Consider the following 18,352-nt stretch of genomic DNA (forward strand, 5'->3'; position numbering starts at 1 on the left):
AGTGCCAAGGGGACCAGGGCACAAAAGATCTATCAGAAAGGTCTAAGCAGCTCACTGAGGGGGAACAGACAGAAGAGGCAGCATTTATTTTACATGGTTCTATTTCCAGATAAAATAGAGAAAACTGGATGTGCACTTCATTGCAAGCACACTAGCAGAGTGGTAGAGTTTAAAATGTATTATATGGACCCATAAAAGAGGAAAGCCTTGACAAAAGTACAAACATAATTAATACAATTTTTCTATGACCATTTTCGTTTCTCACATCATTGCTTTCTGCACATTTGTCCTTCTCCAGCATGTTTGTCCTCTTTAGCCTCTCACAGGCAGCACCTTCCCTTCCTAGTTCAAGCTTTTGCTCTCATTTTTTGCACATTCAAGCCAAGGTAAGCAGAACCAAACAATCCCTGTCCCCAGCACATGTCCACATTGTTACTGCCCCAATTCTGCCACCAGTGCCGTTTGCTTGTGTCCCACTTGGGACTGGCCTTGGGGACCTTTGTTGATAAGACAGGATGGGAGACGGGCCTTACATCCAGCACTGCAGTCTGTGGCTGGTCCTCTAATTGCAGCCAGGGCAACAGGATTATCTGTGATTTTTATTTCCTTTGGGGTGCAGGGACATAGATGATAAGAAAAAGAGAGGAGGAATTTTTGTTTTTGTTTACTCTCTTCTTCATGTGCTTTTCCATCTGGAATACCAGCTTGGGGTTTTTTTGTTTGCCAGAGTCTCAAGCCTCACCATAGGCAGCCGCACTGAGAAGTGACACCGACCCAGGATAGGTCTCTGTCTCTTGGAGAGCAATGTGGGCAAGAGGACACGCAGGGACATGGGAAGCAGAGGGGACAAGGCGATAGGCAGGCAGGCAGTGGTTGGGGACTGTGGGGAGGCAGTCATCCAGGCAAGCAAGCAGTGGTGTGGGCAGGCAGTGGTGTGGGCAGGCAGTGGTGTGGGCAGGCAGCGATGCGGGAAGTGTTGTCGGTGGGTAGTGGTATAAGCAGCCGTGTGGGCAACAGAGCAGGCAGAAAGCAACACAGGCAGCAGCAGTGCAGGCAGGCTCCCACCTGCTGGAGACAAGCAGCTCCACAGCTACTTTTCCTGGCTGCCTGACATGACGTTGCCCAGCAGATGGGGGCCTGGCAGGAATGGCCACACTGTGAAGCCCAGCATCATCGCCCAGGGGCCAGGGTTGGGCTTGGAGGAGGTCTTTCTCATGCAGTTAGGTATATCAGGGAGTTTACCTCCCAGCATGAAAAAGACCATAAACAGGTGTGTATTGTATCTGGAAGGAAATGACACCTTCCTGATATCCTCTGAGGAAGGGAGAGGACTGGGGACATCCCTCACTGCTCAGGGTGGGGGAAGTGTAGAAAAAGTCCAGGTTGCTAAAGTTATGGGAAAGATTATTGTGGTAAGTATTGAAAAACACCTGAAAGACAATGCTGGTTTTGGTCATAACCAGCATGGCTTCATGAGAGGAAATCCTGCTTATCAAGTCTGATTTCCTTCTAGGACAAGGTAACCTGCCTAGCTGATCAAGGGAAGCCAGTTGAAGTAATCTTTCTGGATTTCAGTAAAGCTTTAGATACTGTCTCTCACAGAATCCCACTGGACAAAATGTCCAGCCCACAGCTGGATAAACACATCATGTGGTGGATGAGCAATTGGCTCATGAGTTGAGCACAGAGGGTAACAGTGAGTGGGATAACATCAGACTGGTGACCTGCCATTAGTGGGGTTCCACAGGGCTCCATCTTGGGCTCTGTGCTCTTCAACATCTCCATAAATTACTTGGACATAGGACTGGAAGAAAGGGATATGAAGCAAGTTTGCAGATGACACAAAACTTGGGGAAGCTGCTGAGTCTATGGAAGGCAGGGAGGCCCTGCAGAAAGACGTTGACAAGTTAGAGGGCTGGGCAATCATCAACTATACGAAGTTCAACAAGGGAAAGTGCCAGATTCTGCACCTGGGATGGGACAGTCCTGGATGTTTGTACAGACTGGGGAATGAGATGCTGGAAAGCAGTGCCACGGAAAGGGAGCTGGGGGTCCTGGTCCAAAGCAAGCTGAATCTGAGTCAGCAATGCCCTAGCAGCCAGGAAGGCCAACTGTGTCCTGGGGGCATCAGGCAAAGTATTGACAGCTGGTCAAGGAAGGGGATTGTCCCACTCTGCTCTGCACTGGGGTGATCTCACCTTGAATATTGTGTGCAGTTTTGGACACCACAATATAAAAAAGGCATTAAGCTCTTAGAGTGGGTCTAAACGAGGACCATGAGGATGGTGAATGGCCTAGAGGGGAAACCATACGAGGAGCAGCTGAGGTCACTTGGTTTGTTCAGCCTGGAGGAGACTGAGGGGAGATGTCACTGTAGTCTACAATTTCCTCTTGAGGGAAGCAGAGGGGCAGGTACCGATCTCTTCACCCTTGTGACCAGTGACAGGACTCAAGGCAATGGCATGAAGCTGAAGTTTAGGTTGGATACTCGAAAGAGGTTCCTCAACCAGAGGGTAGTTGGAACAGGCTGGAACAGCACTAGAAGAGGCTCCCCAGGGAAGTGGTCATAGCACCAAGCCTGAGAGAGTTCAAGAAGTATTTAGATGATACTCTCAGGCACATGGTGTGACTCTTAGGGATAGTCCTGTGCAGGGCTAAGTGTTGGACTCGATGATCCAAGTATGAGTCCCTTCCAACTCAGCATATTCTCTGATTCTGTGGTTCTGTGATGCATGGGTATCTGGAGACTTCAGGGGAGTCAGCTGAGCATTTCCCATGGGTGGTAAAACTCACCCAAACATGCAAAAAAACTCCTAAATAAAATATACCTATCTCTTCTTCCCTACTTCCTCTTCAAAAAGGCATCACCCTCTAGATACAGAAAGCTGCCAGTATTAGGTTTGGTTTGAATGACAGTTTTACTGAACTTTCAGGCACCTGAAAACAGGCTCTGATTTCTTAGGCCAAATCCTTTCCACCCCCTCTCTGGCAACAGTGAATTTGATTATTGGAGGTTTGATACTAATAGCTTTTGAATGGTTTATCTTTAAAGGAAAACAATGTAATTATTTCAGAGAGAAATCCAGAGCAAATAGAAGAGGAGACAGTGGTTTGAAATACTCTGGGCAAGAACCCAAAAAGCAGACTATTAGCATTTGCAGTAGAAAGTTTATGGCTTTGCAGCTCAGTGTGTTAATGTCAGCCCAGAAACAGTCCAGGAAAATCAGAAACTTCTCCAGAAACTCAGTCCATGATATGCCCTTGCCATGATTGTCATCAGTGGTCAGTAAATAGTGTTTTATGCTACCACCCAGAGCTGAGCCTTGAGAATACTGCTTCTCCAACACTAAAAAATAAAGAGAGAGAAATCATCTTCCCCTCTCCACTAAAATATTTCTTTTGAAGCTTTTTCCTCAAAAGTCTTTTAGAGTTTTTCCTTCTGTTCACTTCATTCATTTCCCTAGCTTCTTTTAATAGTAAGGCTGAGGAAAGAAATGAAATAAATTAAGAAAAATTACAAAGCAAACATTTCCAAAGCAGCATGTTTTGAGACATAAAATGTTGGTGAACTTTTTTTAAGACTTTATTCTTTTAAAACCCAAAACCCCAAGAATATATTGGGATTTCTGCAAAATGTTGTCTGTCCATTTTTGTCTTTATTTAATGACAGAGCAAATAAAAAAAATTATTGTAATTAGTCTGTACACGTTTTTTGCACATGTTTTTTGTACGTGGTTTCTGTAGCTCCTTGGAAGAGCTTCTCTCTCCATTTGGTATTAAAGACATTGTCCAGTGTGCAAGAGCCAAAAAAGCCATTAACAATCTCCAAACTGGCATTCCCTTAACAGTCTCTTCTTTCATAGCCCAGACAAAGTATTAGAAAACACTCAGCATTTTTGAGAGATGACCAAGATGATCTAATGGGGCTGTTTCATCTCTGATGTCAATGATCGGATGTTTTCATCTCGTCACTCACTTCGTATTGGTGTCACAAAATTTTCTGTTGGATATAAATGTACCCTGTAATTTCCATTACAGTATATGCAGAGTTGTCCATGAATAAAAAGTGGTTGGATTTAGCTTTGTGCTCAAGAAGCTGCTCAGGGACTTTAGTGATAAAAAAACAGTGTGTGAAAAAGGCTCAGAGAGGGGGTGATGACCATTTTCTCTGCTCACATTAGTACCCAGTCCCTGTTGCTTGCATGGCAGCCTGCTGGGCAGCCTCATTTGCATAACGCGAGTACTCTCAGCTGACAGACCTTTGGTTGTCAGGGACTTCGGGACGTATATTTCCTGGGCAGCAGCCCCATGGATTTTCTTTTCACTACTCTCATCTGCCGCAGGGGCTAGCTTAAGCTATGGAGAGGTCTGGGAGTGCTGCTGGCCAGGCTGTTGCACTGGAAGCGCAGTCCTTCGGTGGTGGTGCCCTTGCCCTCCCATCCTCGGGAGCCGGGGAGATGGGAAGCCCTTAGGGGCAGCATCACGCTCCCAGACATGAGCACAGGGCTCTTCCAGGTCCCCTTAACGCAAGTGTACATAAATGGCAAAAACTGCAAGGAACCATTTAAACAGAAATTTGCAGAGTTCAGCCTTGCTCTTGCAGCCTGTGTACCATGTTCTGGCTGTGCCGATTAGTTGCAAATTTAATAACCTGCTGTGTCTCTTTTGAAGTCTCTGCCTGTGACAGTATCTCCACCACCAGCCTTTCTCCCCGTTTGAAGTCCTTTGCCTGCACAGAACTTACTTTGTTCTCACACTTCTTACAGATTTAATCTGCTTTCCACAGCTTGGCATCACTGCAGAAAAGCAGGTGAAACGGAAAGGAGATGAAAGAAAACCCCAGCATCCGAGAGATCCCATTTTACCTGCTGAGCATCCGTGCTGTTCGGGAGATACAGGTCTCCTTTGCCTTTTCCTATTCACGTGTCACAGCCTGTGGGGCTTCTCCTGTTTTATGTGCATTTATTTTGTGTAAGTCCATAAAATATAAAATGCTCAAGTAAAGTGGAATAATTCTTGCTTTAAGCCGCTATTGTAAAATTCCTTCCAAATTTTTTCTGTAAGATCATCAGTAAATCAGTAGGAAGATTCTTATCAGATGATTAGTAAAACTAGCCATAGAAAAAACCCAGTCCTCACAGGTACAAATCACCTTCCCGCATGTGAAACAATTTTACTATATCTGTATCCTCAGGTCACAGGACGAATATAGTGATTTTTCTTTTTAACTGGTGGAGTAATTATTGACAGTATTTATTGATATTCTAGTGGATTTAGCTTTCCAGTGAGTTTTGCTTTTGGTCTCCTGAATTTGGGAGAACATCTCAGACTCTGCTGGGGTGTAGTGCAAATGCCTCTGTAAGTTCCTCCTGCAAGGGTGACACTGGCACAGCCTGGAGAGACAGTGTCACCTGCAGAAGAGCCCAGGAACCAGCTCCCAAGGCCTTAGCTCAGGGAATGTCTTAAGGGAAGGAGAGGAAAGTCAGTGAGTCAGTGTGAAAAGCCTTGCTTTCTTGCAAGTAGAAATAAATGTCCGTGGAGACTCCTGATGGCTATGAGGGTGAAAATCTGTATGTGTCCTTCCATCACAACATTGGCTTCTGGGATCTAGGCAGCTGCACAGTCCCCTGCCCAAACCCCTGCCACTTAGGGTGGATGTAACCTCTTACTTTTCACAGCCGATTTCCTCCTGGCTGATAGAAGGTGAGGGCTGGATACCCCAGCCCCACATGCAAGCACAGCCTAATACAGCTGCACCCCTGCTCCTTGCACCTTCCCAGGACAACTCCCTGCAATGCAGACACACACAGGCAGAGGTCAGAGAGTCAGCATCATCCCTCCAGAAAGGAGAGGCCTGGTGTGCCTGGGACTGCACGAGGGCATCTCCTGCATCCCTGGGGCGCAGGGTCCACACAGTGGCCCCCTCCCGCCTCACACCACCTCCTCTGCCACATCTGCATCACCAGTCTATGGTGCAACATATTGTACTCTTTAGGAAACAAGCTCAGTGCTCCTGGAATTAGGATCTGAGTGACGCTGGCTGAATCATAACCTTTAAAAAATAGCAGATTTTTTTTTTGTTCTATTTTTCCCTCAGTGGAACAAAGCCGGATTTAAAGGTCTGCTGTGGGTGGATGATTGCAACCCTTGATCCCCAGCCAGAAGCATTACATTACATAAAGAGTTTTTTTCTTCATTAGGAATTAATCTGTGCTAACCAACTGTCAACTGCTGGTAACGACTGTTTATTAACATGCTGCCCTCCCCAGACTTAGGGGCGTTTAACTGACTTATTACATTAGATGTAATATGAAAATGCACTTATCCATATCCCAAGCATTCACGTAGCCCAGTTTTCTGCTTGCCTGCCCACGCATGTGCTGGTGCAGGGGAGTGAGGGCAGCCGGGCAGGGCAGGGCAGAGGCTCAGCCTTCCTCCTACCTCTCCGCTGCCTGGCTGTGGGATGTAGCCTCAGCTCCTCAAAGCCTTCCCTGCTGAAGAGGTGAGCTGATGAAACAGACCTGTCTGTGAAAGTCGATGCTTTGGATTTTACAGGAGGCATTATATGCCATCATGGAAGGGACCAAAGTTTGCAGAAATGCTGTAGGCATGAAAAAGCCCTCTATGTGTTTATGGAATGCATGAGTTCACTGACGATTAAGTCAGGAGAAGGGTTTATTCTGCCGGTCGGATTTTTGTAAATGTTCAAAACCAGTCAATTCTGGGCTAACAGGTAATCTTAGCAGGTGTTACAGAAAAGATGAGGCTGTTGTTCATGAAAGAGTTATCACCTCTATGCAGCCTAATGAAACATTTAAAGAAATAGCTGAAAACATATACTCCCCTCACCCCTCCAAAAAAAAAAATCATGCCGCTTCTTCTGCAGAAGGAAATGTTGGGTGCAAGCAGGGCTTGTATGATTTGATAGTGGTAGGACAAGGGGGAACAGTTTTAAACTAAAGGAGGGTAGGTTTAGTTTAGATGTTAGGAAGAAATTCTTTACTGTGAGGGTGGTGAGACACTGGAACAGGTTGCCCAGAGAAGCGGTGGATGCCCCATCCCTGGAAATGTTCAAGGACAGGTTGGATGGGGCTTTGTGCAACATGGTCTAATGGAAAGTGTCCCTGACAATGGCAGGGGGTTTGGACTGGATGGTCTTTAAAGTGCCTTCCAACGCAAACCATTCTGTGATTGCAGTAAGGCTGCTGTGAGATTTTTCTGTAAACAAACTGGGGGGCTCTGAGGAGGGTCACAGAGTGGAGGTCATTTAGTCCACAGAAGTGAAGAGCAGAGGAAACCTGAGATATATCTGCACAATCTTAGGTACATAAACTTTCCTTCATATCCGCAGGGCGTAACAGATCCAACAAGGGAGATTCAGCCTGGCTACTGGTAAACACTTTCTAATTTTAAGGCTTTTTAACCACTGGTAAAAACTCCCTGGGGGAGGCTGTGGTGTTGTAGGTTTTTAAGAGTAGTCTGCACAAGCATCTGCCAGAAACGGTTTAAATGCAGTCGATGATACCTTCATTGGCTGCCTGGTCTCCCTGCGGCCCCGCTAAGCCCAGTTCACCTGACCATTGTGGCAGCACTAGGCAGGGCAGCCTCGTCCTGCTGGTGGGGATGTGCCCCAAGATTATAATTTCTGACGCCAGAAAGGTGTCAGTGCTGGAGCTGGGTTGAGCCTTGCTGCTCTGTGCCAGAGACCTGGCACACACTGAGCCCTTGTGCCATGTGTGTGCCCTCTGCTCAAGCATTCAGGGACTCAGCTCATCAGCTTTACCCTCTCCACCCTTGAGAAACATTTTTCAGCCTCTTGTATCTCTTCTGTGACTACCATCAGCTTCTTGCTGCAAGATTCCTCTTCTCCCAGCCTTGTGGGGAGCAGAAACAAGGATCAGGGTAGACCTCAGGAGACTGCTGGAAGGGTGTCTGCTTGGCAGCAAGTGAGCGTGAAGTCTTTGACTCCATTACCTGCTCTAGTGACAGCAGAAAGTGGGGAGGCTGGGCTGGGAGATGGGTGATGTGCTTGAGGTGTTGAGGCACATCTGGGTTCAGGAGGCATCTGGGAAATGGCATCAGGGTCAGTTTAACACCACAGTGCTGAGCAGAACTGGACAGGTAGCTGGGTGCATGAGCCTGGAGGTTCATGAGAAATGAACATCAAGGCATTTGACTCCATATAGGCTGAGCAGGGGACCAGAGACATGCCTTGGAGCAGCCGTGAAGCTTTGGGACAGGCTCCATACTGGGAATGGATGTGCCTGGAAGCAACTGTGAACATTTCAGGGCTTAGGTGGCAGCTCAGCAGCATGGAATGGAGAGAGTGAGGAATGAAACTGGATCTAAAGTGCATCCTGAGTGGTTGCTCCAGTCTTGGGTGCGCTGGTAGGTCCTCCTGTGGGCTGCCTCTTGGACCTGCACCCACTAGTCAGCTGGGCCATGATGTGTCTCACAGCTGTGTGTCATGCAACTGCATGCCCTTGATTGATACCTGAAGTGAGGGTAAGCCTTGGACTTCTTCCTAAGGCTGCTTTCTTCTCCGTGAAATCAAACTTTTTTTTTTTTTTTAATTTGTGACAGGCTGTTTTACCTCTTTCCAATTAGACTGCTTCAACTAGTTGGTTTATTGGATTCACAGGGTAAGTAAACATGTTACAGGCACCATTTGCGCTTGTAAAGCAGCCTGGAATGTTCCTTCCTTTGGCAGAGCACCAGCACAAAGGTGGTTTGCACTGGAGCTGTTAGTCACTTATTTTCATAGCTTTTGTCACCAGCTGAGACGTGGGAAGAATACTGACATGCTATAATGTTTACGTCAGCTGCCAGAGAACTAAGGAAGAGAAAGCACAAACATTACAGCCGTGATTTAAGGAAAACTGGAGAAGTGAAAAGCAGTTAATGGCTTGGTAAAATACTGCCTTTGGCACAGTCACAAGAATACTTTCATTTTTTGGGGGACTTTTTTCCTTGTCTTACCTCTTTCCCTCCTTTTCCCTCTTTTTAAAGGAAACCATGTCTGGCTAAGCACTGCATGGCTGCATCTGCACAATGGTGAGCAGGACATGGGGAGAGCCCTTCTGTGGGAGGCTGAGAAGGGAAGGGAGAGCTGATGGGTATCGTTGTTCCTAGGTCGCATCACTGATGGGTACCATCATCACCAGGCATCATCACTGCCAGGCTCCAGGCATTCCTGTACACATCAACGAGGTACAGAATGACACAGAGTGCTCCTGCCCCAGCCTTAATGTGTGAGTGGTAGTGAAGGCTCTCGGCAGCTCTGCCAGTGCGGTTTCCATTTAGCAGCTCAGTTCAAAATTGAGTTGCACAGCTTTTGTGTCCTCTGTCACTTAGGGCACAGAGTGCCCAAGAATCTAGGACAAACAATTTGATCCCAAGTAATCAGCAGGGCCTCCCATTTCAATCCTTTCCTTTGCTTTCTGTGCATACACCAGCCCTTCTCCAAACAAAGGAGCCTTTTGAAGCAAGGGTTCCTCCTCCTCTCCTGGGTCACCACTGGGATTAAAGGGAGGTCTGATGTGGCAGAAATCTGACAGGAAAATCCTGCAAACAGACACCACCTCTTCAGACCAGAGCACCAACCTCCCTCATGGACAAAACACACATGGAGAGCACCCATCCCAGCCCCAGAGTAAGAGAAATGCTTCCTTCAGTGTGCCATCCTGGGGCTGGATCAGAGCCCTCTGGGGCAGGGGGACACTGACCCCATGAAAAAAGTGTCTCATAGAGGCACAGAACATGGACCAAGGCCTGAGGAAATGTCCTTTGTCACCTTCCCCAGGGTGGCAGTTTTCATCCATGACTCCATCAGGGATGGCAGTTGTGGTTAGGGTGACGACCACCTGAGGTAATTAGTGTCTCCAGATCTGGCCCAAATGGCAGTTTCCTTTTCTCCTCCTCACCTGAGCACCCAGCAATATGTGTTAGATGTCAAGGTTTCTGTCTGGTGTAAGTGACATAGTCTTTCTCTTGTGCAGCTCCTCAGAGAGTGTCGTCTCCCTGCCTAGCAGCTGAACAACTCTGCCTTTCTTCTTTTATAGAATGGCAGCTCTCCTGAAACTCTAGATGCAAAAAGAGCAGTAATTTTACTTGGAGGCTGCTGCAATTACAATCTGTGCACAGTACTGAAGGTCTCCTCATGACTGAACCTATAAAAATGTGGTCATTATGTACCTTAATAAGAAAGGTTTAAAATTTCATGGTTGAAATTAATTTGGATCCCAATAAAAATCCAGATAAAATGGAAACAGCCAGGAGGCTAAAGAGTTTTACAGCTCTAGTGTTCTGTCCCATTTCCCAAAATATATTTGTTCAAGTAATTCAAACTGTCGTTACAATTAACTTGTCCTTTCATTTCCCTCTCTGAATTCCCTCTAAGCTAAACACACAATTTTCTTTTATAAATCTGCGTGACAAGTAGAGCATTAAAATCTTTCTTTTTTTTCCCCCCCACATCATTTATATGCATTTTGCACAGGTTGAGTTGCCAGGCACTTTTCCTAAGCTAATTTCTATGGTTGCAAGTCACATATCTGCACGCAGAAACTCTCTAAGAGACTTGTGGAAGAAGTCCAATTTGGACAACTGCCCCACAGGAGTTCTCAGTATTTTCTCAAAGGGAGGAAATCTTAAAAATCAGGCACCAAATTATCTACTCAGGGCTTTGCTGCTTGCTCTGAGGAGCAGGCACTGCAGGGCTGTCCTGGTTCCTGAGTACGTTCCTGAGTACCTTGTAAAGGGAGGGCTGGGGGATACATTTCATGGCATGCCGATGATGTACTCCCCATCTCTATGGTGCTGGCTGGATAAGCCAAGAGGTGGGTCTACATCTGGGAGCTGTGCAAGTCTCTTTGTGTTGGTGTGCAGGGGACTCTACCCATGGCTGCCACAGGATATGGCTCCCACATGAAACCCTGGCTAAGGACCAGTTAATGACACACATGGCCAGAACTGAACCCAAATCTCTAGCCAAAATGGCTATATCGCCTGCACTGCACCATCCCTCATGATTACCCTACAGCTGGTGGGGATCCCATCACTTCTGGCAAAGGATATCCTTTTCATGCCCAAATCAAGGATTGCCACACGGTAACGTGATTCCCAGGCACTGAATGCCTTGGGAAATTTGGATCCTCTGACTCTTGCCTCTACAGCAGGCTCTGCTCAGCCTGGCAGTTGCCTCTGTCCTGCTGCAAGAACTGGATATCAAGAGCAACACCTTGCCCTTGTTCGTGCATGATTTCCCTCCCCACCCTTCTCACTTCATCTGAAATGATAATTCCTCTGACCGGGAAACTAATGACCCTGATATTTTATTTCAAATGTCATTTTTGCAAAGGCATTAATCAGCTTAGTGTGAGACTGGATTACATTTTAATTTTAATAGTGCTAAATTCTTGCTGCTTTTAAAATACATTTTCCTGCTCTTTAAATTTCAGCAGGGCAGTATCTCACTTAATTAGACTGTACCTTGCTGTAATCTCTCCATTGTGGAAATTTGACAGACAACAGCCAGTATTAAGCCTCACCCGTGCACATTTACTTTAGTTCCATTATCTGTATTAGGGATAATAGATGAGATTGGGCAGACGGAATCTCAGAGCGGTTTTATCTTCCATCGGGATGTGTGGAGACAATAGTTTCAAAGGCACAGAGGAAGAATTAAATGACAAGTTCTCATTTGTAGTCAAATGGAGATTGAGATATATACCTGTCATTTGGGCTTCTGAGAATGTGCCACTAATTGTAAAGCAATTATTACAATTTCTTCAGTTGTGGGCTGCAGTTTTCACAAAATGTCTCCATAGCTTATATCTGTAATTAACAGCTCCTTTTTCCTGAGGAGCTTTTCATACTTCAAAATCCTTGCATGCTTACACTACATTTCTTCCACCTTTTGAGATGCTTTTTACTTAAAATCGATTACAAGTAAGGTGTTTATTCAAAGCTCCAAACAGAATTAAAATCAAATTTAAAGGTCGCACCATGAAATGGACTCTTTCCCACCCTTTCTATCTGTTATTTTATTACCAGGTTTGATTACAGCAATCAGCACAGTGGATTGCACCTGTTGTACAAGTTTAGCATCAGCATTTCTTGCCTCCTTCTCAACAACTCTTTTCAGAAGGAAAATAAATGTGAGTGAACTATTTTTTGCCAATACCTCATTTCTTGGGCCTTGGCTGACAATAAGAGCCTTTTTTCCATTCAACATAGTAAGTTTTCTGGGCATAATAAATGGTAATTTACATACAATATATTACAATTTCACATATGTACACTATTTAACATAGGTACACATCCCAGTGTCATCCTATGTTATACATTACACCTGCATATACATTATACATACGTGTACATATCTATATAGTTACTTTTTTTCAGAGACATGATTTGGTTAAAAGTAAGTAAAATGACAATGGAGCCAGATGTAGAAATAAGCAGAGCCAACATTTTCTCTCTTCAGAGTTGGACAGGCTTGTCTGGAGAAGGCATATTCATCAGTGACCCAAATCTCCTCTGCTCAAATCTCCTGTGCATTTCTGAAAATCCTGTCCTTCAGTAGGTTCATTGTCCAGATGCTTAGTGCTTCATAGAATTGGGTTGTATCCATCAAACAGTACTCAGAGCCTAGCTTCAGGCACTGTTTCTCAAAACATTGGTTGGATCTTGCAACTGGAAGTTAGACAGTGCTCATGGAGTCTCTTGTAATCCAGGGGAAATCAACAGTGAAATATATTGTCAATCTACACTTCAAATACTCGTTCTACCTCCATGTCTAGCCACTCTCCTCTTCATAAGCAGAAAAATACAATTCCGAATGCTGCCTGAAGAAGTCTCAGCTTTATTTGTATCTATGTTTTTCACCTGTTGTTTTAATGAATAATAAGTGGTGCCTCAGTTTTAATATGGATTTTTTTTGCTTTAATGGAAAAACACCCTCTTGATGGTTTTATAGGCTGTATAATTGTGTCTGGCAGAAACAGACATCAATCTCTATCAGTTATGTACACATGCAAATAAAATAACAGTAAGGCATCCTCTCCAAAAGATGCCTATTAGACATTTAAACTACAGGCAATGCTTAAAACAAAGATGACAGATCTAAAGGACATCTTCGTCATAACTTCTAAGGGAACAGGAGGTGTCATAAAAACAAATGGCAAAGTAAAGCACTAGGACTTCCTGGTTTTTGTACGCAAGGGGGTATTATTCATTGACAGCACTCACTTTTTGGCTGTTTGGCTACATTTATCCCTGGTTTAATATCATTATAATGCAGGGGAGTTTTAATAGCATTATAATGCAGGAGAGAAACCTGCTTTCTTCCACCTGAACTGATTCAGAGGATGCTTTTGAACAACTTGCTGGTAACTGAGACAAAATTGGATTCCCAGTGGGTGACCTGCTCAGAAATCATAACCATGCCTCACACATATGCTAGCTGAGTAAGTTAAGCTCCTTGGCAGCTTATGAGGTAGGTAAATCTTACCGCTCCTCACTTTCTAGATGGAGGAGATGAGGCACTGAGAGGTTAAATGGCACGTGCCATGGGCAATGCAGGAAGACTGGTAAAACAGGAGGGCACAGGAACCAAGTTTCCCACTCCCTGTGCTCTCTGGTGATTTCATGATGCAGTTCTGCTACCTTTTCCCAGCAAAGGTTCCTTTGTTGCACTGTCCTGCTGCCAGTTGAGGCATTGGTTCCTGTTTTGCACTCAAAACTGCTAATGCTGAAGAATGCACTGTTATGTCCAAACTTTAACCTCTCAAAAAAGGAGTGGTCTATTTCTTTAATATTTTTTGCATCTTTCTTATAGTAATCTCCACTTGTCAATGTGAGAAGTATCAAGGTTTCAGCTCCAGAAGCGATGGATGGTAAATGCACTGACCTGCTGTATCAGGAGACAAGTAGCAGGCTGGGGTACAGCACAATCCATCCTCTCAGACACTTCCATGTCCTTCCATGGCTCCTCTTCTTGCCAGCAATTTCAGGGATGTATTTTCTCACTTTCATGACCAGACAGAACCCCATTTATGTCAATTATTAACAGGGCTGACAAAAAGGGAACATGGTTGTTAATTTTAGTTTCTCTGATTAGTCTCATTTTCAGTAAATCAGTGCCACCATCAGCTTGACTTGGGCAGTAATATTTAAGGGAAAACCTGGGTTTTGTTGACAGCCAACAATGTTGTTGACAATTCTCTGCCACTTTTTATATCCCTTGAGATTTAGGACATAAGAATAACTGTTAGGGTAAGCAAAAAATTTCACATGCTGACAAATAGTTATGGCTGCATTGGTATTTTTGTTTGCTTTTTCTTCATTCTAACCTCAGTCCTGGCTCTTCACCTTTCAAATTCTGCCCCTACTGCTCAGTTTCAGCATGGTAAACAAATATTTTGATGTACATAATCTCCAACACAGCCAAAAAGTCCTTCTGTTTTCTAAAAATAAGGAGCACACAAACCTGAGCATTGTTGTCTTGTTGCTATAATATTTCTACATTTGGGTTTTGCAGTCAGCATTGTTAGCAAAGGAAGGGGAGATATCACAGGATGAGAAAAGAACTGCCAAGCACATAAGCTTGTTACAATGCTTTGCAGCAGCTTCAAAGGCCTTACATCGACCTTGGACCACACAATATTATTCTTGGCCATTTAATCTCTGCCATACCTCTGTTTCTGCAGAGAGAGGTTCTGGCAGACACATCTCCCTTTTGATCCCAAATGCCTGAACGCATTCAAAAGAAGGACATTGTGTTCACTGGGAGAGGCACATGGGCATGTACAGTTTGTCTGTGTGGGCTGCACTTTCCTCACAGGAAAACCTTTGAAAGCCACGTGTGCTGCTCTCAACACTGTTTTCTGTTTCTTAGGAGGGAATGTGAAGGTCCCAGTCCTAGGGGCACTGCCCATTCACCATGTGTGTGAATGCTACAGATCAGTTCCCCTTCTCATTTTAGAGAGTAAGTGCTACCTATCATGCTCTGTGCTCCATTGATACGGAGAACATGTGCCTAAACCTCCTCGCTTTCATTACCCAGGTACCCTGGGAGCCATCTTCTGTGAGTCTGTGGGCTTCTTAGCTCTCCTTCATCATCACTCCTTACTTATAATCTTACCACTGACACAAACATACCACCTGCACTCTGTAACCAGTCCAGCTGACCTTGGACAGTCAACTGCCCTAATAATGTTGATGAAGTTCCTATCCAGAGAAAGCAGAATTTGGACCCTGAAAGGAGGCATTCTTCATAAAACAATTGAAAAAAACCTACAATGTTAATATGCCAAAATAAAAATAAAATAATTTGCTCAAAAGCAGAAATTTTAAAAGGAAAGGTTCCTTCAGTTCCCTTACAGGAGATGCACTGTCCAGACCTCCCCTTGCAAGTTGCATTTATCTAATTCCTTACAGCTCACATGAGCACTGTTTCTAGTTGTCCATTGTACAGCAGGCACCACCAGCATGGCCAGCACCTTTTGGGTGTAAGGTGAGCACATATTTTCAAGTATGAGAAATGGCATGTGTCTTAAAGCAAACAGGAGCTGGGGTGTGGGTTGAAAATCAACCAGCACAGCAGGTTCCTCCGTGATGCCTGTGCATGGAGTTGCCTACTGGAGTCTTCCCCTTTGCCCTTCAAAGAAGCAATAAAAGAATCAGTTTTCTGGCTTTGTATCCAGATTAGACTGAAAAAGTACCAACAAAAGAGAGTTTTGTAAATGTGTTCCGAGTCAGTCACTGCTGTACCAGCATGCTTAGCTAAAGACAGACCAATATATCAAATTAAAAAATATATAGGTGCCTGGGAATATTAATCTTGAGTATTTATCAATTGCATGAGTGTTCTGGATGATGCGCAAGCCCACATGACCCTTCAGGCCTCTCTTCCTTGATGAATTAGATTCATTGTTCATAGCCAAATGCACAACTATCTTTTCTTGTTTTTCTTCTTCTGGTACCATCTGGTTTCTTGTATATCCTGCCAGGCTGTTGGCATCAGATTCACTGCAGTTTCCATCCAGCATCATAGTTTTCGAGTGAGGTATTCCACACGAACATGAAAACTAGAAGCATAAACAAGAAATACAGTTGAACACTGGAAGAACACATGAGCAACAGAAATTATGGCTTTCTGTTAACAGACAGTTTGTAAACAGTTGAGCTTGAAATTTTAGTTGAGATGTTCTTGCCTCATTGAACAAAAAAGTCACTTTGGGTTTTTGCTTCTGTTCCAGAAGTAAGAAATAGGGTTTAGCTCCGCTGCTTGGATAAGCAGATTCAGAAAAGATAAAAAAATATGCTTAGTAGACATTTAATCAAAACAAAAAGTTTTCTTAGCTATCTCTTTTTCAGCCTTCCTGTCTTGAGATTCCCTATTTTTCAGTCCTGATGTTTATAAATATTCAAGGACAAGATGCAGTTTCATCTGTAGAAATGGCTTATCCAGTACAATTTATGAAAAAAAAGGCCCGAGTTCTGGTTTCACAGATACACTTTTTCTTTGTAAATCTGATTTTAAACCAAGGAGATGACCTGCTAAAAGCGTAATGTAAAATCCCCACTCTGTTGAAGTCAATGTCAAAACATTCGTTGACTTTAGCAGCATACATCCCACAAGTTTTTTAGACTGCAGGTAGAATTTTGAATGGCAAATGCCATCTTCTACTATTCAAAATCTGAAGTTTTTCTGTTCCAGCAATATGGATGATGTATTTGTATGCAATGCAAATGGACTCCCAAACCTTTCTGCTAGGAGATCCTGCCTCTGATTCCCCATAGACCAATTTCTTTACCCAATAATACTTTGCACCCAATTCCCTCCTCCACCAACTTTGATCTATGGTTTTTCCAAAGACTTGTTTTCAAGGATGTGTTCAGCTAAAATAATTAAATATATATATGTAGAAATTTATATATCAGAAGATATAAATATGTATATATTTATCAATATGGAATATTCAGGATGCCACTGAAAAACTCTGCGGCCAATGTTTTTTCTTCAAATTATTTAACCAACAGATCACATTGCTTACTGAAACCTTAAACTCAACCTAAGGATTGCTTTCTGTGTTGTTGTCATAACCGAAAGATTTGATATCAGAAGATTACGTTCAGAAAAACATGACAAGTTAGTACCCCACTTACTTTACTTTTTTTGAACACTCCATGGGTACAACTGAACATTAGTTGGGTTTTAAGAAATATTTTATTCTAAGTAGGTACACTTCAGAAAAAAAACCAAAATCACAATAAAACAACAACTGATGACAGGTCCAGGAGACAGTGTGTGTGTGAGGGAAAGCAGTTAATGGCAATAAGCTAATTGGTGCAGAACTCGGCAGAGAAAGAAATTCTGCAGATTTGCTCTCAGCCCCCAGGTCAAATTAAATGTGCCATGGCTTCATGTACTTTTGATGACAGCCACCTCTGTGGACAAGAGACCCTAACATGCTAGAAACCCACCTTCACAGAATGTAAATTTACACTCATCCTCAAATAGGCATGTGGATGCAGAGGTACGCTAAATAATTTCACCCTATGTAGACTATGCCTACAATAACAATTCAAAGACTGCCAAAGAGCCTCCTTGGGCATAGGAACTCAGCTGACAACACTGTCAGAGAGTCAGAAATGTCTCTAGCCTAAATTTTATCCAGACCAAAAAGCACTGAAAAGTTCCCACATATGCCTTGAGAATAAGCATGGGACCATGGATCAAGTGCCACAGCCATTTCACACCAACTCCTCTGATCCTGAGGGAAAGAAGGTTAAGTTTTAGATATTTCATGCCTTTGTCCCAGGCATATTTGATTTCTTAATGCAGACATAACAGAGCTCTTCTTTGGGCAGTCTAATATATTCATATTAGGATTTTTTTAGTCTTTCATAGAGGAGCAGCATTGGCTGACAATATTTAAACTTACAGTGAGAAATGTCCCTTCTGCTTCTTCAAGAGCACTCACCTACATTTTGCCACAATCTTCTCAAATAATTATGCTGTTCATTATCTCTGTTCCTGTTTCCACCACTGAGAATTAATATTGTCACATGTTGAAGACTGGATAGAATATTTTCCCTAGTGCAGTAAAAAGGCATTTGCTGAACATGGAATTCAACATACAAGACTCAACACAGGGCAGATTTATGACATAAATAACAAGCTGGATGTGGAAAAACATTCCTGAAAATTTAGCAGACAGTAGTAAACCGTCTCAAGTGCATTTTATTCCTCTAGTACAGAGAAAGACAAAGGAGAAGGGTTTTCATCTTTAAAACTACAGGTTTATTCTAGGCAAGTCAAACCTAGCAAGGATGTTTTTTGTTT

General features: G+C 43.8%; 1 protein-coding gene across 1 annotated transcript in view; it reads right to left on the bottom strand.

Moving 5' to 3' along the window:
- Nucleotides 1–11,366: 11,366 nt before the first annotated feature.
- LOC113947945 (gamma-aminobutyric acid receptor subunit rho-2) overlaps nt 11,367–18,352 on the bottom strand; it is a 38,195-nt gene continuing 31,209 nt past the window's right edge. Inside the window, exon 9 of the mRNA XM_027645109.1 lies at nt 11,367–16,091. Coding sequence (XP_027500910.1) covers nt 15,783–16,091 — 309 coding nt within the window. The 3' untranslated portion in view covers nt 11,367–15,782. The remainder of the gene's footprint in view (nt 16,092–18,352) is intronic.

Source organism: Corapipo altera, unplaced genomic scaffold (assembly GCF_003945725.1).
Source record: "Corapipo altera isolate COAL_440 unplaced genomic scaffold, ASM394572v1 2, whole genome shotgun sequence".
NCBI lineage: Eukaryota > Metazoa > Chordata > Aves > Passeriformes > Pipridae > Corapipo > Corapipo altera.